This window comes from Mixophyes fleayi, chromosome 3 (assembly GCF_038048845.1).
Source record: "Mixophyes fleayi isolate aMixFle1 chromosome 3, aMixFle1.hap1, whole genome shotgun sequence".
Lineage (NCBI taxonomy): Eukaryota > Metazoa > Chordata > Amphibia > Anura > Limnodynastidae > Mixophyes > Mixophyes fleayi.
In genome coordinates, this window is record NC_134404.1 from 125185711 (window position 1) to 125209273 (window position 23563).

General features: G+C 38.2%; 1 protein-coding gene across 1 annotated transcript in view; it reads left to right on the top strand.

The window, feature by feature from the left end:
* Positions 1–4749: 4749 nt before the first annotated feature.
* The window catches only part of P3H2 (prolyl 3-hydroxylase 2), a 134321-nt gene continuing 115507 nt past the window's right edge, over positions 4750–23563 (top strand). Inside the window, exon 1 of the mRNA XM_075202299.1 lies at positions 4750–5304. Within this exon, the coding sequence (XP_075058400.1) occupies positions 4897–5304 (408 nt within the window). The 5' untranslated portion in view covers positions 4750–4896. The remainder of the gene's footprint in view (positions 5305–23563) is intronic.

Below are 23563 nucleotides of genomic sequence, written 5' to 3' on the forward strand. Positions count from 1 at the left end.
TCCACTACTAGGTACCACCCTCAGTGGAATGGATATACAGAATGTTCTAACCAGTCCCTTGAACAGTTACTACAGTGACCTGTCTCTAATACTCAAGATGACTGGTATTAATTGCTTGCATGGTCTCACAGTACAATCTGGTTTAGGACTCTATAGGGGACAAAGTTTCATTGCTCTTGGATTAAGTCAACTGATGTTTACGAACCTGCAATACTCACCAAATTCTTCAGCCTGCATTCCACCAAAACTAAATTGACACATCTGGAGTGTGCCCCTAAAGTGGAAGGGTATGGTCAGGATGCACCACAATACCATCTATGGACAACAGGTGACAATGTACCATCAACAAAAATCTTATGTAAAACTTCAGACTAAGCACTTCTGCTAAATAGGAATCCCTCGGGACTAAGATACCTCACCTGCAGCATTAGCAATTCTGCTAACTGTTGACCAATCAGATCTAAGAGTTATCTGTATGCAGCCTTATCAAAGCTCTCACTCCAACCAGGCTTTGCACTAGCAATTTGTGCTTCTCTACTGGTGCTTCTAAGAGTCTTGTTTTGTTGTCTTCTTCATCGACTTCAACCTCACAATTTTACAATCTCCAATCCATCAATTTTAGCTTTGTTCCTCATGACCCATCCTCTCTGGTCTAAGTGGCTTATCTGGATATGGTATGTCTCTAATAGTTATCCCGGCCAAATGGTTCTATCCTGGGATCAAACATCTTTGTGTCAATGTCTTGGAGTTACAAATTTAAGAGATATATTTTTGAGGAATGTACATCCCTTCTAACACTCTTACAATATTCCTCTAACTAGATAGATATATGCTTAAAGCTTCCAATTATAACTTCTTATAATGTTTCTAGCTCTCCAATTAACAGAATCTCATACAGACAAACACGTGGAGCCCTCTTTTGCTTTCATGTTAAAAATTGGATTGAAAACTGCTGTTGATTAATTTGCTAGCCTCTGAACTGGCTGAGAGTTTGAACTGAGTTATCAACAATGGAGATATTGAACTTCCTTCTAACCAAGGACTAGCTGATGCATCACTTCCAAATGAACTTTCTGCAAGTGTAATGCAGCAGGGGAAACTTGTGACATCTTATACATGATTAATTAGTGAGAATATTTATGCCTGTCACTTTGCTATGTATTCTGTGTGGGCAGTTTGCTGTTTTACCCACACAGATGTTTGCAGTTTACCCAGTGCCCTAGTGAAAATATCTTGTTTCATTACAGCTGTCAATATGAATATAGAACAGAGTATGTGTATGTTATGATCTTTGCTGTCAGAATAGAAGGACTCTTATAAGGGGAATAATATGAGGAAGGTACTTACAAAACCCATGGTGTGTGGTCTGTTCGACCACGGGTTGAGAATTACATGGTGACTTATCACAGTGACATCAGCAGCAGAATAAGACAATAGTCTTGTTGCTGATAGTGAGAACAAGTAGACCTCAGGCTTGGTTTATTTATATGTCCTTGTTTGTGTGGAAGACTTATTACCTACCATATATATGCTTAACACAACATAACACATTGTACTAGGTAGTTTCAGTATACTTTACTCCATCATATCAATATTGGAATGTACTGGATGACTGTCAGCAACTACGACAAGGGTACGTCCAAATTAACTATTTATTGGAGCATATCTATAGTGATTTGACTCTTCAGATATGTGCTTAAAAAGCTCCTTCATTCTCTTGAATGGAAATTTAAAATATGGAAAAGGAACCGCCTTTGGTATTTTTAAAAAGAAATAAAAAGTCTGTCAGGTCATACTTTAACAGTATCTGGAGAAGAGGAGGCAAGGAAAACCAGGACAAAATGTAAATCTCTGGGGGACACATTCCTAACAATGCGTTACCAGGACGTCCTGTGAGAAGGAGGATTTCTGGTAACCCTAGCCTAGAGCCACTATAGTGTTTCATTCAATTTGCTGCAGGCGATGTGTGTAATCAAAGTTACAACTTTAACAAGAACCAGCTGTCAGAAGCAGAGACAAATTGAATGAGGGAACAATGCTTTAATCAAGTGTTACTCGTGCATATGCCCATACCATAATCAAGATGCACGCATTGGTTACAGTGGAAATGATACCAAGGAACAGTAAATAATTCTGTGCACCTCTAATTACAACAATAATATGTTGTATATACTATTAGTAAAAGAAGCACTATATAAAAGTACGAAGTAAACTAAACAACAGAACAAAACCAGCCAAAAAGAACTATATATATAAAACCTCAAGAAAAAGGTAAAGGGATTCCACGCTTTGTTTTAATTGATTTTCACTATACCTTTTTCTTCCCAAATTGCTTGTAATAATGGTGGCCAGCAAAGGTACTTACCTTGTAACTGCATTCCAGCCTCTAATCTCTCTGCATAATATTAAGAGCATATTGCTATAGCTCCACACATTATAATCAGGTATAGCTGGTAGTTGTGGACATTGAAGATGAAATGAACTCCAAAAAATGCTACAAGTATAACATTTTGTAGCTTGGACCCGTAGCTATGCAGACTGATCGTCAGTAGTGGGCAATGCAGTTACATCATAGTTGCTGACTTTCCCGGAATGTCATTGAGATCAGAGCAACCTCCCAGTTCCCGGCCATTTGATAAGTTAAGTAGCGGGGGCAGGGCTTATGACCTGATTCGCACATCAGCGTGGCCCCACTCCCTGCTGTAATAGGCCAGTACATGTTATGTCAACTTAGGGGGTGGGGCCAAATTATGTGATTTGACGAGCCCCGCCCCCACACATCCACCTCACCCCCGATCTCCCGGAGGCAATCTTGCCAAAGTTGGCAAGTATGAGTTACATGTTAAGTAAGGGATAAGAGAAATTAATGTAGAGACCCCTTTAAAAAGTGGGGAAACTATAATCACATTCAGTGACTCGATGTAGAGCTGGATACATTTATACCCTAACAGTACACATGTAAAAGCACATTTATGTGCATATGTTCTGTCAGGCACATTTTAGGATGCATCCATCTGTACATCACTAGCATATGTGCCAGGTGTATGTCAGAAGTAACAAGTGTGTATACTTACACCCCACAATAGCAAAGACATTGATGTGACTTGATAGTGTTAGTAGTAACGTTAGATTATCCAATTTGTATATAATGTCATAATGTAATATTCCCATCTCTCAAATTGTCTATTCTGTTAGTTTGTCTAGATTTGTTTGACTTTATATTACAGATGTCTTTTTTTATTTGGTTACTTTATTCGATTTGAACGGGTTGAGTACTATACAACGATGCTGGAAATCACAACACTATTTATCCCGGCAGGATTAAAGTGAAGACCACATTGCAGAGTCACTGGAAACACAGGCAGCTTGAAAGGCAGACTTTACTAAATTTCAGCAGCTGAAGAGCCCGGCAGCGTCCGATGACGTCACATTGAAGAGACACACTGTCATCTAAGCTCTTAAGGTACTGATTTAAGGAGGCGCCACAGTACAATGTACATGGCTTAGGAAGGAACCTTCTACAGGCGGCGCCTCCTTAAATCAGTACCTTAAGAGCTCGGAAACCAGGAAACTCCCCAGCCCTTAATTCCATTGAGAACTTGTGGTCAATCCTCAAGAGGTGGGTGGACAAACAAAAACCCACAAATTCTGGCAAACTCCAAGCATTGATTAGGGAAGAATGGGCGGCCATAAGTCAGTATGTGGCCCAGAAGATGATTGACAACATGCCAGGGCGAATTGCAGAGGTCTTCAAAAAGAAGGGTCAACACTGCAAATATTAACTCTTTGCATAAACTTTATGTAAGTGTCAATAAAAGCCTTGTAATTTTACTTCAGTATACCATAGCAATATCTGGCAAAAAGGGTCTAAAAACAATGAAGTAGCAAACTTTGTGAAAAACAATACTTGTGTCATTCTCAAAACTGTTGGCCATGACTGTATACACATCTCCATTCTGGCAGCTGGAGCAGATGGTTAAGGTCCTTGGAGCTCCATTCCGGCAGCTGGAATGCATGGGTAATGTACTGGCAGACCCATTATGGCAGCTGGAATGGATGGGTAAGGTAATCAGAACCCCATTCCAGGACCCAGTAGGGATAGCTAAGGTTTTCAGAGCCCCATGGATGGGTAATGCACTCAGCTCGCCATATCGACAGAAATATATATAAATATGTTATGTGTGTGATATAGATATATATATATATATATATATATATATATATATATATATATACATATACATACACACACACACACACACACACACACATTTGCAATACAATATATATGCAATATCAAAATGTGGAATGGTTGTCCCACATATTACAGAGAACATATTTGTGTAGCAGAACAGAATACACTAGATAGGGAGGGAATACACAACAAAGGTTCGCTGAAGACACCACACAGCGGACGGTGCTGCAGGGAGCCAGATCATTCCGGCGTTCCGGTTTTCACCCACACCCTTTCTTATATAATATTGTTAAAAAGTGTAAACACATTGATACTATATAAAGAGATATAACTGTAGGAGACACGTGGTTGCATGAGCAATAACAATGAATGAATAAAAATAATGGGTGGCTACAGACACATAATAAATAAGTCATCATGCAGACATAGTATCGCTGTTTCTGCATTCCTAGCTTGACAACTATTCCAACGTCTGAGTCTGAGTCTGCAAGAAAAGTGCTTTCTATTCCCCTGGTGGATGCTTAAATTACTTCTAGTGCTGCTACTCTGGACTCCTCCTAAAAACAGTCAGTGTTGCTTTAAGGTTCGCCGGCTGCCTAAGTTTATGTGAGTCAGTCAGAGCTGCACATGGTTCTCAGAGGAGAAGCACAGACCCCTTTTTAAAGGGCTCCAGACATTGTGGGAGTGGGATCAGAGCAGACATGCTTTTCAAGGAGCTGTGTGTCCCATTACTTCTATCTTTACTGCAGTCCGTCGTTCAGAGTTTGGAACCCTATGACATGCTCTATGAGAATGGGATAGAGGCATATTACAGAAATGACTACCAAAAGGTGGTTTATTATATGGAAATGGCTATCAGCAGCTTCACTCAACTAAGGCAGACCAAGATAAGATGCAGGGTGGACTGCAAGCAGAGGTACCCCTTAAAGCTGACACAAAGTAACTGGGATTTAAGCTTAGCTAGTGTCATGCTGTCTCGGTCAGCCTGTGTAAAGCAGTGTGAGGAAAGCAGCCTGGGGGAAGTGTCCAGGCACAGAGTTAGTGAGGACATCAAGAGTGAATTCCACCGGAGGATTCCCTACAACTTCCTGCAGAGGGCATACTTTAAGGTAAGACTGCTGGCGTCTAAAATGTTCCAGGGTCAAGCTTGACCGTTCATGACCGCACAGACCATTGTCATTATGTATAGAACTACAGAATACAGATATTATACGTATGTCATACGTGAAAGGCGTGTTTACTGATACATCTGTTTGAAAGCTCAGTTGCTATTAATTTTCTTTAGTGTATGATTCAATTATGCTCATATTTAATCTATTCTGTAGCTCCAGTGTAACTCAGCGATTCATCATCATCATCATTTTATTTATATATCGCCACTAATTCTGCAGCGCTGTACAGAGAACTCGCTCACATCAGTCCCTGCCGCATTAGAGCTTACAATCTAAATTCCTTAACATACATATACACAGACATTCATTATAGTCTGCTAAGTAAGCAATCTGGAAGCTATGTCATGGGTATTTGAGGTGTGTAGAGCTAATTAAAACAAATTGCAGTAAGTCGTAACAGCCCTTATGCAAATAAATCTTACTTGTTCAACACTTGTCAACTTCACTCCTTTACATAGTACAGTGAGTCTAAAACTGCTTTCCCCTTCTTTTTCAATTGCAATAACCTGGCTGAATTAACTGGTAATAAAGGCATTGCTAAGATATCCGTTCACTAATTTGATTCATGAGATTGCAGTTAGAAAGAAGTCGGAAAAGCAGAGCAGGACAATTATCACACTGAAAATGAGTTCGGTTGGTAGGTTGTTGTCGTTTCTTTGCAATGCATATGTAAAGTGATTAATATTAAAGGTGATTTTTTTTTTTTTAACATTAGTATGTAATGCAGCCAAAGTTATTGCTTTTGCAAATTATATCAGATTCATTTCTAACAAAAGGCAACTGAAGCATGGAATGTATAATAATATCTTGATATTATTAAGTACTGGTTTACATACAGTCAATATTGCCTTAGTAGGGGTTAGATGTAATGTTGACTAAACTCCTCAAATTGGGCCAGCTTTGTGTGACAACATAGCTAACTGAAGTTCTTTACCCTAGGAGCTTACAATCTGTAACAGTACAATGTGATTTATTCTTATGTAAGGACCAAGAGGTGTCCTCAGGTGTATACAATTACTATTCAATACTTAAATGTTACTATATTGCCAATCCTATGTTTTATTTTACATTGTACTGCAGCTTTTTAACTTGTATCTCATATGTGTATATTGTTTAGAATGAGGTGTTGATTTTTAATAAATCTACTGTTTAATATTTCTACACTTGCTGTTGCTTAAACAAGGAATGAACTGTGATGATGGCAAAGTAATGTCAGTTTAGATCAACATACATTGACCCTGCAACATCATAACTGTTGGAGTACATCTCTTTGTGCACATGCTGGGAAATTACATTAGTTGAGCATAACTTGGCACGTCTAATTGTTCTAATTTTAAAGTACATGTAAGAAACTATAAATAAAAACAAACTTGTGATCACATCTAATTTTTCTGTCAAAATTATTGATGATGATCCTGAATTTATTGATTGTGATACCATCGCACTGCATTCTACTTAAATCGTGAAAGAATATGCAATTCATTTTGACTATCATTGTTTAAGATGAATATGCTGGTCCTATGCTGAAATGGTCACTGCAGGCTGAGTGATGGAATCCAAAACATGTCATAATGTGGGGTGGAAATTCTCTGCTTTTTCTATGGAAAAGTAGTTTTTGGTAAGGTTTATGTCTATAGTTTCTCTCCTTTTGAAAGGAGAGAAACCCTGTTATTTTTATTTTATTTTAGTGGTTGGGATCTACATTATATCTGAGGATTAGTTTTGAGATCTATTCCTTAGGGTTTTTTTTTATTAATATCTTTCCTTATTTTATGGATGTTTGCAAATAAAATAAAAATATCAGCTATAGGAAAATGGGACTTGTAAAACATAATATTTTGTTTACATATACACAATATCTTTGCTGAAAGGGCATCGTTGGACCCACCTGAAAAGTGACCTATATTGTGGGTCCTGACCCACAGGTCAATAAGCATTGGGCTATAACAGGCCTGGCCAACCTGTTGCTGCCTTGGTGTTAATGAAGCTACAAGTCCCAGCATACTTTGCCAGTAGATAGCAAGCTGGCAGGGCATGCTGGGACTTGTAGTTTCAAACCACCTGGAGGGCCACTAGTTTTCCAGGCGTGGTCTATAGTATCTCCGAAATGTGGGATTTTGTGATGTAATTGATAGAAAATAGCAAATATATATATATATAAATGTGTTTGTAAACTATATGTGCTAAGTTTATTAAGTACAAATACTTACTTAAATTATAGAATATGAACACATTAGAGTGAGGCAGATGTGGTATCACATCTGCGAAAATCCTTATTTTGTTCCTCAGTTGTTGTAGCACAACTCCCAGATTTCTCCCTTTTAGAAAGAGTTCTCCTTGAAACCAATACCACTATTTCTCTTTCAAATTATGTGTCATTCATGTATTGATGCTTTGGGATAAAGCCCTGAATTTGGCACCCAAGTGTATGACACATTAGTTCAATTTAAGATCATTCACTTTCCGGAATTTAAAGGTTAGTGGTGTATGTAAGATCTAACTTGAAATGGTATCATTTCCCTCGACAAGCAATCAGTTCAATTCATTTGCAACACCATCTGACACCCTCTCTTCATTTGACCCCACAAATAAAGAGGAAGTATCTACTGTGTTCGTATCTTCCTACTCTACCTTCTGTCCTCTTGATCCTATACCCCCACACATTGGTAAATCCCTGTCTCCAGTGCTCATTCCACTTCCAACTAAAATCTGTTTTCTGTTTCTCCATCACTATTCAAGCACGCAGTGATTACTCCTATTCTGGGAAAAAACTAAATTCCTACCCAAATTCCAGCTCCCATGTCCTTCCCAGCTTCTCGATAAAATTGCCTACAGTCATATTACACACTTTCCTACCACAAACAACCTATTGGATTCTCTTCAGTCATCATCATCATCATTATTTATTTATATAGCGCCACTAATTCCGCAGCGCTGTACAGAGACCTCATTCACATCATCCCTGCCCCATTGGAGCTTACAGTCTAAATTTCATAATATAGCCACACACACATAGACAGACAGGGAGAGACTAGGGTAAATTTTTTGATAGCAGCCAATTAACCTACTAGTATATTTTTGGAGTGTGGGAGGAAACCCACGCAAACACAGGGAAAACATACAAACTCCACACAGATAAGGCCGTGGTCGGGAATTGAACTCATGACCCCAGTGCTGTGAGGCAGAAGTGCTAACCACTAGACCACTGTGCTGCCCACAGCTCTCAACACAGAGACTGCGTTGACCAAGGTTGTCATTTGATCACAGCTAAAACTGAAGGCCATTACTCACTTGTTCTCTTGGATCTCTGCTGCATTTGACACTGTTGACCACTCTCCTCGTACAAACACTACAATCCCTAGGCTTTCAAGACACTGTCCTATCCTGGTTCTCACCTACCTATCTAATTTCTCTGGATCCACCTCTGCTCTGCTTCCTTTATCAGTTGGAGTACCACAAGGCTCAGTCCTAGGTCCTCTGCCATTCTCTATCTACACCACTTCTCTTGGAAAACTAATAAGCTCCTTTGTATTTCAGTATAATCTCTATGCAGATGATACACACATTATCCTCTCCTGATCTCTCACCATCTGTGTTGTCCCACATTACTGTCTTTCTGCCATTTCATCTTTGAAGTCCTCTCGCCAACTCAAACACAATCTTACAAAAACAGAGTTAATAATAATCCCACCCACCAAAGGAAGTTATCTACCTTGCATTTCTATTTCTGTTGACAGCATTACCATAAATCCCACCCCACAAGCTCGCTGCTTAGGTGTAATCCTTGACTCACCACTATCCTTTGTTCCCCACATTGACTCTATATTTACATCATGTTGCAGAAATCTAAAAAAAATTCCAGAATACGCACATATCTCACACAAGACACTGCAAAAACCTTAATTCATGCACTTATCTCCCACATTGACTATTGCAATTCCATCCTTACTGGTCTTCCCCAAACTAGACTCTTAACCCTCTCATCTATTTTGCACATAGTGGCTAGATTGATTTTTATTTATTTTTTTATTTTATTTTTTCCTTGCAAAACGTTCTTCCTCTGCTGAGCCACTATGTTGGTCTCTACTTTGGTTGCCTGTTTTTAAGCGAATCCAATAAAAAATTATTCTACTAAAATACAAGGCCGTCAACAAAACTGCATCAACATACATCTCCTGACTTCTCTTAAAGTATCTCCCAACTTGACACCTCCGTTCTGCACAAGATCTGCGTCTCTCTTCCACTCTCATCATCCTCCCGTTACTGGTTACAGGACTTTTTCGGGATGCACCCACTTTGTGGAATTCCCTCCCTCACACAATAAGACTTTTCTCTTGTCTTAAAGCGTTCTATGAAAACCCACCTCTTCAGGCAAGCTTATAATTTTCCTCAACCACCATCTTAATCTCCCTAGGTTACCCTATTGCCACAATTTGCACAGTTAACACAATACAACAACCCTGTGACCAACATTGCAGTGTGACTGGATCATGTAGCCTCTAAGCCAATGTTGGCTAACCTGTGACACTCCAGGTGTTGTGAAACTACAAGTCCCAGCATGCTTTGCCAATATACAGCAGCTTATTGCTGGAAGGGTATGCTGGGACTTGTAGTTTTAAAAACCTGGAGTGTCACAGGTGAGCCAACACTGCTCTAAGCGCTTTTTACCTTTACATTCTAGCTGGACCAATATGCAATATGTAGCACTTACCCTTGTGTATCAAACTCCCATTGTCCTATAGACTGTAAGCTTGCGATCAGAGCCTTCTTACCTCTCTCTGTATGTATTATCAAGTATCATTTTAGTACTGTTTGTTCCAAATTGTAAAGCACTGCGGAATTTGCTGTCACTATATAAATGATGATGATATAGACATTCATCGTAAACTGATAATATATACCGTAAAGAGGTGTGCATATTACCAGTCCTTGATAAGGGAATTATACTATTGAGTGTGATATGATAGTTACAGTGTCACTTCCTAAATAAATACATTGTTCACATTATATTGTCTTGAAGGAGTTATGGGATCATATAAAAGTACGGGAATTAAGTGATTTTATACAGATCCTGGAACTCTTAGTTGACTATTTATGATAAATTATAATACCCTTTTAAACATATACACATTCATGCACTTGTAAAAACCCATATACAGACATATATAGGTATATAAACATACATGGGCACTTTTTAGCTGCATTGAGGTGCAGATTGCTAACATATTGATAGTGTAGGCCAGCGATTCTCAAAGTGTGTGCTGCGGTTCCCAGGGGTGCCGCGGCACTGTCGCAGGGGTGCTGTGGCCGGGAAGTGAAAAAAAATAAAACATACCAATTCCGTGGCGCCTGGAACCCAGCATCCTCCTCCCTGCTCGCTTTTCACTGAATGTCCGGCGTGAAGTCCTCACGCCCGACATTCAGTGACAAGCGGCAGGAGAGGGGATGCTGGGTCCTGGGCCCTGCCGAATGGGTAAGACAGAAGAAAGAAGGTCAAGTATGGTAAGTAAAGAAACATAGGGGAATGGTGATAGGAAACGGCAATGGAGGGGCAAAAGAATGAAGGAGGGGGCAGAGTGAGGATGCCGAGGGGGCAGAGTATGTGGATATGAAGGGGGCACAGTGTGTTAGCTGTAAAATATTCTTTGACAGAAATATAATTGAAAAAAATATATAAAAATAATCTTTTTCCTTGGATTTATGTGTATTATTTTTGCATACAACTAAATAAGTATCTCTGTCCTGACCTAAATATGAGACTGCTCGGTAATTATTTTGGAGGGGTGCCTTGGAAAAATTATGGAGACTCTAAGGGTGCCGCGAACTGCAAAAGTTTGGGAACCACTGGTGTAGGCAGTTGTGTTACTGCAACCATCTGTTTTCTGAATGGGTCAGAAGTCTGGACTTCAGTGTAGCTATGAACACGTTATAAACGGTTATTGGACAAGGCAGGTAGGTAAGTTGGGTGGTGAAGTATATTCTTAAGTTCAGCACAATCTAAAGTCCAAAGTTATCAAATGTAAGAATATACTATACACGATAAAGTAATCCTAAACATGTATTGGTCTATTCTGATGTGCCATGAAATGATTTGACTTGTTTTCCAATCTTATTATGTTGCCAGGAAACTCATATTTGTTCCTTAAATGACCTTCCCATTGTATAGCTAATGTATAAATGTGTTGATACTGATGCCAGCTCTAGTTCAGCTATGCAGATGTGGCATTTGATAAATAAAGGCATTATTTACTCTTCTGTTCTGACCTTTGAGAAGTCTCATCCTATGTATTTTTTAACACAATACAGTGTGGGATTATTTATTCTCAATAACAGAGTGGTTACTTTGAGTCTATAACTGTGAGATTGCTATTTCTGCAGATTGTGTAAATATTCTTACGTCATGCTTTTGCAGAACTGGATAAAGTTGATAGTATGTATTTTATCAGCTTAGGCTGGGTACAGACTACAGCGTTTTCAGCTGATTATCGGGGCAATCACATGATAAATGACCGGTTGACCCAATATCACATTCAGTGTGTACTCTGCAACAATTAACCATTATCGTTCCAGAGCCCATTGTATCATTGAACAAGATAATATATGGATCAGGTTAAGTTATCCATGGAACAATAACATTAACAGTAGAGGTGGAGCTTACAGTCTAAATTCCCTAAGACACACACACACACACACACACACACACACACACACACACACACACACACACACACACACACACACACACACACACACACGTCAATTTGATAGAAGCCAAATAACCTACCAGTATGTTTTTTGAGTGTGGTAGGAAACCGGAGAACCCGGAGGTATCCCACGTATACACGGGGAGAATATACAAACTCCACACAGATAAGGCCATGGTCAGGAATTGAACTCGTAACCCCAGTGCTGTGAGGCAGAAGTGCTAACCACTTAGATACCATGCTGCCCGCATTATTGGAACAAGGCACTGATTCACATTATTTAAACATTGTTACCTTTTAGTCATTGAGGTTATGCTAATGAATGCTGTCTAGTCTTGTTGTCCCTGTGTTCATAAAACAACAATCCACCAGTATAAAATTGGATTTTATGCTATTGTATTCAGCCAAAAAAGATCCTCAGTCACATCTCTGTATGATACATGTTTTTATGTAATAAGTAATATGTGTGTTTCAGGAGGTTTAACAGAAGTGAAGATGCTTAAAAATAGCTCTTTGGCTGCAGTGTTAACCAATCTCTTTTAGCCTCTGTTCGCTAGAATGGCTGATGGCTAGGTTGTACTATGCTACATAGTAAATGTAAATACAATATCAATGTTAATCATTTTAAGTTCTGTCACAGTAAGAGAATGTTTCCATATAGTTCTTGAAAGTTAGTAGTTGCGCTGAAATTTAATGTACATAATGTATATTTAGTGGTCCGTTTTAAGTAAAATATTGTAATAAGAGATCAGGATATATTGTGTATAACACTGCTTATTTCCTTATCACTGTGACTAACCTTTCAACATTTAATTAAGACTAAGGGGGTGCATTTATTACCACAGTATGGTAGCCATCAAATCTCAGCAGTACATAATAAAATATTGTTGTAATTTAGCATGCTGAGGCTGCCCCAGGAGCCCTAATGAACGAACACACACACACACACACACACACACACACACACACACACACACACACACACACACACACTTTTTTACTTCTTCACAAGCAACCTAAGGCTAGGTACACACTAGCCAGATGATTGCACAAAAAACCTCCAATCGTCCAACATCCGACCGTTTGGTCAGATATCATGTGAGTGTGTATAGTGACACAATGATCTAAAGTCGTCCCATAGTCCCGATCATTGTTTCATTTGGTTGGTCGTACTGTTTTAATGTTTCCGACCAATCACTGACCGATCATGCAGTGTGTATGTACTCATGCTCCCGATCTCCATAGAGTTTAGGGAATCGTGGTCTTTTCAGCCGATGCTAGCGATGAATGTCCCAGTGAATAAATGGAGAGTGCTGTAGAAGGAATAATTAATTTGTTCTTTCTGAGACAGAAAGATTCTGTGACTCTGAAACGAAACAAACGGCATTCGTAAGGACATGTGGATAGCTATAACAAGGCATTTTAATCCGTGTGACATGAATGAATGAATATTGTGTTGTCATTCTCTGAAGACTAGATGACCAGATGAAGAGCACATATCTGAAAGTAAATCGTGTAAGTGTGTATGCATGAATTGCCAGACTGTTTGTACCTAGGACTGAAGGTCCGATCGTTTGAGATAACAGGTCAGTCGAAAAATTCTTCAGTGTGTACCCAGCCTAACGGTGCCTGGGAATGGAGGAAGTGCTATGAGCACAGCAGGATTCAGCGAAGGCAGAGAAGCTTCAGCTGGATCCTATTGTAAAAGACAGGTAATGCCTAACTGAGATGGTGTCACTTTGTTGCGAAAAGCGAAGATTTTCACAGTTTCATGAATGACTGGCGCTGCTGTTGCCATAGATTTCTATGTAGACAGCAGTATGCTACATTAATGGGATTAAGACTCGAGAAATCTGATTTACTTTGTTGTTAACCTTTTCTTAAATGGCAAAAAGCAGTGAAAGAGCCAAAATGCCAGCAAAATGAATGCTTAATATATATAGACCCCATAGACAGGCTAAATACAGTAAGTTACTGGTGGATCCCAAGCCACAGTGACATAATTATTATCCACAATAAAGCATGATAAAAGTTACTTTTTTTTTATTGTAACAAAATTGTAATATCTCTATGCTGTACATTTTCATATCTTAAAAATATTTTGTATCATATACAGTTATTTTAACTAAACTCTTACAAAAACAAATATACATTCTGGTGTGCTCTTCTAACCCAAGTCAGACAGTAAGGGGCCAATTCAATTTGGCTGCATTATTCTAGGAATAACGCAGCCTGCGCTCAATTACTGTTACTACGGTAATAGTGCACAGTATTACTGTTAGTACAGTAATTTTAACGCTGGTTAACGGTAATACTATTAGCGCTGCATTATTCCTAGAATAGCGTGGCCGAATTAAATCGGCCCCTAAGTCTCCTTTACAAATATAGGTGCATCCTTTTTTTTTTTTTCCTTTATGGGGGATGGTTCCAAAGATTGGGGCGTGAGCAATCGCCTTGAATTCCCTTGTCAGAAGGGAACACCTGAGCAAATAAACTAAACCAGTGGGAGCCCACATTTTTTGAGGGTTTTATATGACCCTTATTGACTCTTTCTGTTGTGTTTCCATCCTCTCGGGTTGTATGTACATGAGACTTCAGTCAATCTTTGCTTAACAGTAAGGATAAATCTCTGCTTCACTGCAGTGTCCTTTAAAGCCATCAATAGCATGGGTGGAAGCTCATAGGACATCTGGTTAGAGGACACTGCTCTTTAATCTGTAACTGCAACTTCCGATTTTAAAGACATGGTTTAAAAAAACCACTGAAATATATTTCAAAGTACAGAAATAACAACTGAAGAGAATCCGTGAGTTTTAAATAGAAAGTGAGAAGACTGTCCTTATTTTTATCTTAAATAAACAAGCTACTCAAATTCTCTGCTTAGAGAAATTCACTCTTCAGTCTGTGAAGGAATTGCCTCTGTAGATGGTTACCTCTTTTTGTGTTTCCTGTCCATCTCCCCCCTCCCCCCCCCCGCATATATATATATTTACATTAAAATCTTTTCTTGGATATCAACTCCCCCCTCCTCCCAAATGGCACAGTAGGTCACAAAATTAAAAAACCCAATAAATGTATGGTTAAAAAAGACAAGATTTATGTTGTGAGGATTACATATGAATTACATGAATTCAACAGAAAATAACAATGTGAATATTTTATGTAACCTTGTAATGTAATCTCAACTTGTGCTTTGCTAAATTACATTAGTTTGAACCTATGCAGATAGATAAGCATCTCTGAGGAGTTTTTTTGGTATGCAGAGGATGTGGACCTTACCAGCCAAGCGGAATGAGCAGAAGTGAGAAATCGGGTCCTGTGAACATTCCAGAGCTCAGGACATCCCTAGCTCACTTCAAAAGCCCTGTGATATTTGGGAGATCAATCTGTCCTTATTGCCGGCTATACTCCAAAGGTGGGGTGTGAGAGCTAGGTGGAGAAAAGTTTAAAATCTTCTGCTTTAGACATTACAGTGTGCATTTTTATGAGGGGGTCTATAAAGACTGATATGTCCCATATTTCTTAGTTGTGTTCCCTCATACACACCAAGTCTTAACTAAGTAAGTAGTGACTGTTTTTATTTCTGATTTTATTCTCTAAAACATAAATGTACAACATATTGTATGTCTTGTTGTTCATTTTTTGTAACTAAGCCTTGGAAACATTTTTCCAGTTAAATACATTTTATCCAGCGTATTCTCCGTGATTCTATGTGAACTTATGAAGTCCAGGGAGGCTCATGCTACATGTGTGTATGTGATTTAAGTGTGAAACATTAATAAGTGGTTTTGGTGAACGTAAGGTGTATTAATTGCTAAGTGACTAAGGTGACGCCAGTCACGGCAAGCTGTTCAGATTGCTGTATCTGGGACAGGCCGGGCATTCGTGACATATGTATTATGCAAAATGTGCAATATGGTACACCAAAGCCAATAAATTAAAGTACTATAAAGGTGTACATACTCATTAATGAAACGCTTAATGACCTACATCTTATTTGGAATTAATGCCAAAATAAATCTTACAAATTTGCACTTGCATGCGTAAACTGCCCTGTGAGTGTACTTTTTGTATTATCCATTTTATCATTGTATATACAATATTTTTGTGTGTGATGCTTTCTATTGTCTTAGATTAATAATTGCTTATTGTCCTTTGCACTCTCCTACTATCCTGCATGGATTATTGTAACCTCATTTTAACTGGCCTTCTATTCGATTGGCTGGTTCCTATCCACTGATACTAGTCTCATACACGCCTCTAGTTGCCCCCATAATTGTTTTCTCTCTGCCAATCCCTGTGGGCCTCATTGTGATCAATTAGATAGGTTTCAGTGTTTTGTCATTTTATATTTACCATTGTACATTAATGATAATTACTAGATAATTGCGTAATGTAATGAAATATTTTGTTGAAAATTATTAAGTAGAAATGCAAACTTCAATAAAAAATACATTTCTCCCACAAACTGATATGTGACAAAGTAACTAAATTGTAACAACTGTTGAAATATAAGATACAGCAAGTTCTCTTTAATTTTACTCCCACATAATATCTGTTAGAAAGTGCTGTCTCAACTCTCTTTATTTTATGACCTTTGTTCCTAATACTTTGCATTTTGTATATTTATGTAAAATGTTCTTTTTAGAACAAATTAACTGAGATAACATCCTGCATTGCTCAGCGTCCTTTCTTCATGTCTCTACAGCCTACTGCCTACTGGGCTGGGACATTGGAAACAAATCCCCAATTGGGATTTTGTTTTGTTTTATATCTCAAGGGAACATCTCTCATAATGACTAAAATAGAGGCTAGCATTTAGCGAGTTGTCGAAATGACGGATTTCAGTAGTTATAAAGGCATATTATTTCCTGCGGTAACACAGGGTAGATTTTTACAGCAGTGCACGATGCAACATCATTATTTCAGGGTTTGTTTTTTTTTTATTTTTATTTTATTAAAAGGTTTTTTTGATTATTTTGTAATTGCAAATTATTTTTATTTATTGCCTTTTACAGAACGGTGTTTTTGTGAAATATATGTAAACGTTTTAACCAGGTGTACACCCGAATTGTTGTGAGCTATGTGTATGAAAAATAAATGAATAATTGGGCATGGAATCGTTGGACTGCAAAATGCACGTTCTTACATGAGAAGTTTTCAATGATCAAAGTAAACTGTGAAGTGCATTGTAGTCGGGTCAATTGGTTCGTTTTTTTTTTTTTTTTTTCTCCAAGTAACATGTTTATATTTAGCTGCCAAAACCTGTCGCCTTTTGGGAGAGTTTTGGGGCGTTTTTCTCTTTCTGCCCACCTTAGGCTTTGCTGCTGTGCCTGCTCATGTAGCTGGCATTGCACTGAGGAAGCCAATTGGACCTGTCAGCATCCAGCTGGTATTCAGTGCTGAGTCAGTAACACTGCTGGAACATGCAGTAGACTCACCCATCCCACACCTCTGGTTAAATACACATGCAGGATTAACTTCACTGGTATCCAATGATAGGAAAATCAGGGAATTGTATGATGGATGGCCAGGGTGTCATGTTAGGTCAGATTTCCATATCGCAAATTATTTTTATGTTACAGGATAGCTTCTTGTTTCTAATACTCTACTGGTTCAGCCTACCACCTGTGAAGCTGACCCATGACTCATCCACTCTTAAATATGTTGAAGTGATAGATGTGGAATACTTCGTCTATATATAACATTGCTTTTTACTGTTCACTAAATGACTCCAGAAACAGGAAATATGAGCAATGGAAACGAAGAACAACATTAAACGCTAACCATACCATGTCTACCAGCAGCTAATGAATGGGACATCTATAGTCCATTGTTCATTATAAGCTTATGTGAAACATGGGCCAGAAATATAAACTAAATTCTGCAACTTTGATGATTTGTGTTGTTTTTCAATACAACTATATAGTAAAGCAAATGCTGTTCTGTAGATACATGTTGTATAGAACAGCTGCCAAAAAAGAATCATCTTTTTAATGCATCAATCATCAAAAGATCCTGAAACCTCTTTGTGAGCTTATGCTGTTTTGTTTGTTTTACCTGCATGGAAGTATGCAATAAGAATATTCAAGTCGCTGTATTCATAGCAACTATTGCTTTAATAATATGAATATTGCAGAACAGATACAGATCTGCCTAATATGGTTACCATTATACAAAACAGCTTGATAGAGGTCTTAATGCCTGTGACCCTCCTAACCAGAGGAGACTTCCAAATGCAATCCATGATTGAATGACCATTTCAATCTTTTTATTAACGGACTAACCTGATGTTTATGCTATGAAACACATTGCACTAGTTAATCACTTGATATAGGAAACACTGACTGCAGTGGTTGTGTTTGGCAGGGGAGGGCAAGGTGTACATCACTGTAAGTCGTAGGCCTCTGGAAAACCTGAGGATGACATCTTTGGCCCCTCAAAAATATTCCCCTTTTGCGGATTAAGTTATACAACTTGTTGATTCCTAAAGGCATTCGAACAAGTCTAGTTGGTAAAATGGCTTGCATAGTTATTACTTGTTCAGCGCGTTACACCCTCATATGTAGACATGCAACTCCAATAAACTGGTGGCTCATGGGCTGAGTGCAGTATTCTAGATTTTTGTGTTTTTCTGGGGAATCAAACTTCCCACAGCAAATTAGTATCCAAGTATAAAAGCTATCACATTTGACCTGTTGATGAAATACATCTTGCATGCTACTCAACTAGTCATAACAGTTGTCATGTTCATTGGACTATAGGAATGGCTATGGTTCTCCTCTCTTGCCTAGATGTCCAGAATACATATTTAAACCATCCATGACTCATACATGTGCTGAACTAAAATAACACCAGTATTCTTTCCAATGTGAAATGGATCAGCAACTGCTATTAAATAAATTATGTAAAACTATACTTTTTGTTTTTTTTTGTTTTTCTCCTTGAGTCTGGATTGTGCCTGCAAAACTCAAGTAATGCGGCATACACAAGAGCTCACATGATGCTATTCGCCAGGGAGCATATTTGATGATACTGCAATCATCAGCGAAAATCTGTCATAAGTTTGTCTTGACTTGGCTTTCGCTTGTTAGTCACAGTAAATACATTAAGAATTGTGCCAGGCTTGGGTTTAAATAATTCAAGCCATTAGTCATGTAGGTTAATTGCATTGTAATATTACACAGGGTGCGTATGACTTTAAATGCATGATGTTTTTGACCATATGTCAAAGAAGTAGCAATGGATGAGTTTACATCCTCTCTGCTGGAGATAAACAATCTGCACAGGAAGTGTACAGGAGCTGGCCATTCCTCTTATCTCTTCCAATGTGACTGATGGAAACTGAACTCTATTCAGAATGAGTTATAACAGCGAAAGCAGAATTTGTGTCCCTTTTGGAACACTGCCTCCGAAGCATCTGTTGTTGGCAATATCAAATGTAATTTGTAATGTGTGGTTTTTTTTTGTTTTGTTTTGTTTTTGCCTTTAAAATGTTGTACAGTTTTTAAACAGACCATCTGAAAGATAGGTATAACATAAATGAGCTCACTTACCCACTGAGTCAAAATCCGAGTGTGTCTGCTGAATACATTGATGTGTAACTATGATGAATTTCCTGCTGTGTATTAATAATTATGCACTTATTGGTGATGGAAAAGCATACATGGTATCTTTCAGAAAGTGCTGAGTGGGATGAAAGCCAATGCTAATCACTGAACCTTGGTTTGTCAGTGTCTAAAATATACATACGTAGAAGTAGTTGAATGGCCTAATTCTAGTAGGATTAACAGAGTTTGACAGAGCACAATGGCCTGTATCTTAGCCTAGGCCAATCTCCTATTGCTCTTTTTTAAGTTTTATATCTATTTTAGGTTTGAATTAATATTTGCCCTTTGTTCTTGCCCATCTGTTTGCATACCTGCCACCATTCCTAATTTTAAGAAATATTTCACCGCACCTTTTGAAAGATGCTGAAACTTGCCACGGTGCAATTGGCGAACCGGTTTTAAGATGTGAAAGTTCAGATTTGCCCTGAATGGATTAAAACTCAGCAGTAGCCTTAACAGGATCATAAAAATCACCAGAAACATTGTGATCTGCTTTAAAAACAAAAAATAAAACTGTCAGATATAACTATTTTTCCAATGGTCTTTTATTATCTATTTTGTAATACAATAGAATATTTTTGAGCTTATGTATGTGGGTTGCACATTGCTTGTCTGTGAACCAAGTAATTTTATTGCAGGTGAGCTAAAATGGTCTGCATTACAAAAGGCTGTTTCTTATTATATTTATGTGTTGTGAGTTCAGTAACTACAAATTAAACTTGGTTTCCAAGAAATAAAACAAGTTCCAAATTCAGAACAACTGTTCAGTTGCACAACTTTGAGAAAGAAAATGCATTTTGTATTGTTTCTGCCAGATGGGTTCTGTATTAGTCGCACAATAGACGTCTAATTAGAAATCATTTAAATGTAATTAGACATAAGCCAGCAGTGGCAGTTTTCTGCCAACATAAATTCTGAAGAGTAAGGACATTTTAAATCATGGTACTTAATTAAGAGAGCTGGCACTAATTTTACCTGGCATCCTCTTTTGTTGCCATTAGTATTTGTCTCCAGCTAAGTTATCCTCCTTGGCTTCCAGCTTCTCTTTTCAGAAACCTGATGCCAGATCCCTTGCTCACAAATCTTTATTGTTCTTTAATTTGGAATGGCTATTTATTTCCTTCATTACCATCAATATAGCAGGGTGGACAAAACCTAAGAAGAAGCCAGTGAGACCCTTTAGGTGGCTCTTTGACAATTTTTGTTTGCGGAGACAGGGAAGTGATGCTTTTTTATAGTTGTTCATATTATTTTCCAGGAAAGATAACAGCTTGGAGCTCTATCCTTAAGCTGGGTACACATCTGTGCTATTATAGTGCAGATTACACGATTCACAACTGTTTGGTCAGATATTGCAAGAGTGTGTACGCTCCTACAATCATGTTTTTTATCGTACCAAAACACATCGCATCTGTTGATTTGTTTTTATAAACCTCATAAAAATCCAGCTCAACGATGGAATGATGTCTGGCAAATATGGAGTGTGTACGCACTCCCGATCAGCAGCGTGGGCAGATATCTGTAGTGTGTGTATAGAGTCACAATCTTATCAGCAGATGGTTATGAGATGAAAATTCTGAATCTGAAGGTAAAAGCTGTGTACACCTGAATTGCCATACTCATCTGGTGAAATATTTACAGAAATTGCATCTGACGTAAGATTGCATAGGTGTGTACCTAGCTTTACATAAATTCTTAAAATTCTCATCCGGGCTATAGATAAACTACATATGGATATGTTGTTACAGAATGTTTCCTCACATTCTATTATTATAGTGCAAATTTGTCATCTAAACACTTTTTTTAAAATTCTAATGGCTTAAGGATGTAACAGTTCTACCATTAATTTGGTAATAAGTGTATTATTATAATTAATAGTATAGATTTATGTAACCCCAATGAAGCTCCTACACTGCTGTACAAACTAATATATGCAGAGCATTATAACATTTATAACACATGGACAAGTAGGAATGCAGAAAGTAATGTATCACATACGGGGGGGACACTTATTAAAATGTTGGAAAGGATAAAGTTGGTAATGCATATACAGCCATACATATGCTGGCTTTAATTTTTTTTTTCTTAGCCTGAGCTAGAAAAATGTAATTTAGAAACGTATTAGTTGCTAAAGACAACACTACCTTTTTCTTCTGCATCCATTTGCTTACATATTCCCACAATGTGGAACACCTGTGTATGACAGGATGTACTTCCTATGCCACTCTGTCCGTGTGTTGCTGGGGACCAGCTGGGCTTGTCTTGCCACCGTCCCTTTTCTTTATTCCAAATTGCTCCCCTCTACCCACAGGAGGGGACTGAGGGGACTGCTGTCATGGCCAAACAGGCTGCTTTTTATACAGATTTACAGATGCCCTGGTAGGAGATAATCCATCTTCCTGCCCCTCTAGCCAATCCAGGTGCTTCATGCAGCCTGCACGTAAACCAGCCTGGAGGGTTTTAACATCTTTAGACATTGCTGCTAGCGGCACCACAACGTCTGAGGTTTTATATTGAATGTTTACCATCAGGGTATAACCTTTTCTCTAATCTGGCTTTTAATGCAGTTTAACTTGCAAAATTCACAATAATCTGTGATCACTTGCATCCTGAGTCTTACACGCATAAGAAGTCTACCAGCATGTCTAATTACCCCTCTTGTGCTCTCAGGCTCAGCATATGTGTTGGTCACTCAGCAAAGAAATGGTCCAATTAACATGCGTTTGGCCATGAACTTTTTCCATTTTCCTGGCAGAATTTATATTCATGTATTCCCAGTCCAGACTACGACACACAGCATAAAGAATTGACTGTCATCATCCCTGCTCTAATTATACGACTAAATTATGTGAAATGCCAATTTACAAATATAGAATGGGGGTTAAAGTGGACCTTTAGGGTTGCTTTGCCAGAACTTTGCACCTCTACCAAATAACTTGTTCACCTGTGAAACTCTACTTGTGTGGAATTTCACCACAAATTTGCTTTAGTGTAGAAAATAAGTTTGTGAGGAAGCCACAAATGTTAGCAATTTTTTTTTAATGCTATGAAGCTTTTATATTGTGATGCTTGTTTTGCTGTATATGTTATGCCCTACACTTATCTGTTTGTTTGTTTTTTTAAGTTACATAAACTAAATGATGGAGCTGATATACCCAGTTCTACTAGTATAGCTATACTGTAGTATCAAAGTGTTATTCTGCCTTCCCGGAGAGGTTCATAGTTATTATGTTGGTTGTTGTGCTTTTTTCCCAACCAATATACCAATAGCAAACGGGTGTCTTAAAGGATGTAGCAGAAAACACCTCTTTAAAAAAAAAAAAAAAAATCACAGAGCTCTACATATTTTTTCACAATTGTGACACCTCTCTTTTAATATTGCACCTAGCTAGGCATACCCATATGGAAAAATCCATTGACTGGAAAAGTGAGTTCTCTTTAGATCCCAGACACTAGGTAGATCTGTAATTGTAGCTGTGGTTTGCCCTTAGGTGACACATTCATCCTACATCTCTGATTATTACCTTCTAAAGACTTATGGATGGCTATGAGGGATGTTTCCTTGAAGATACTACAGCGATGACACATTTTGTCTCAAACATATGCTTAAACACAAAATTATACATGTACCAGATAATAACAATCACATTTTATCAAATCAGTTAATACAGTGGCTATATAAGGTACTCTTCCCCCCCCCCCCCCCTCCCTTCTCTGGACTTTTTCCACATTTTGTTGTGTTTATAACATGGATTTATTTGAAATTAATTCCCACAAATCAACACCAAGTGAAAAAGAGGTGAATATCTTCTGTTGCCACTGTATTATTAGGCAAGTACATATAAGAAATGGTTGGAATGAGTAAAGACCTGTGTACACTGG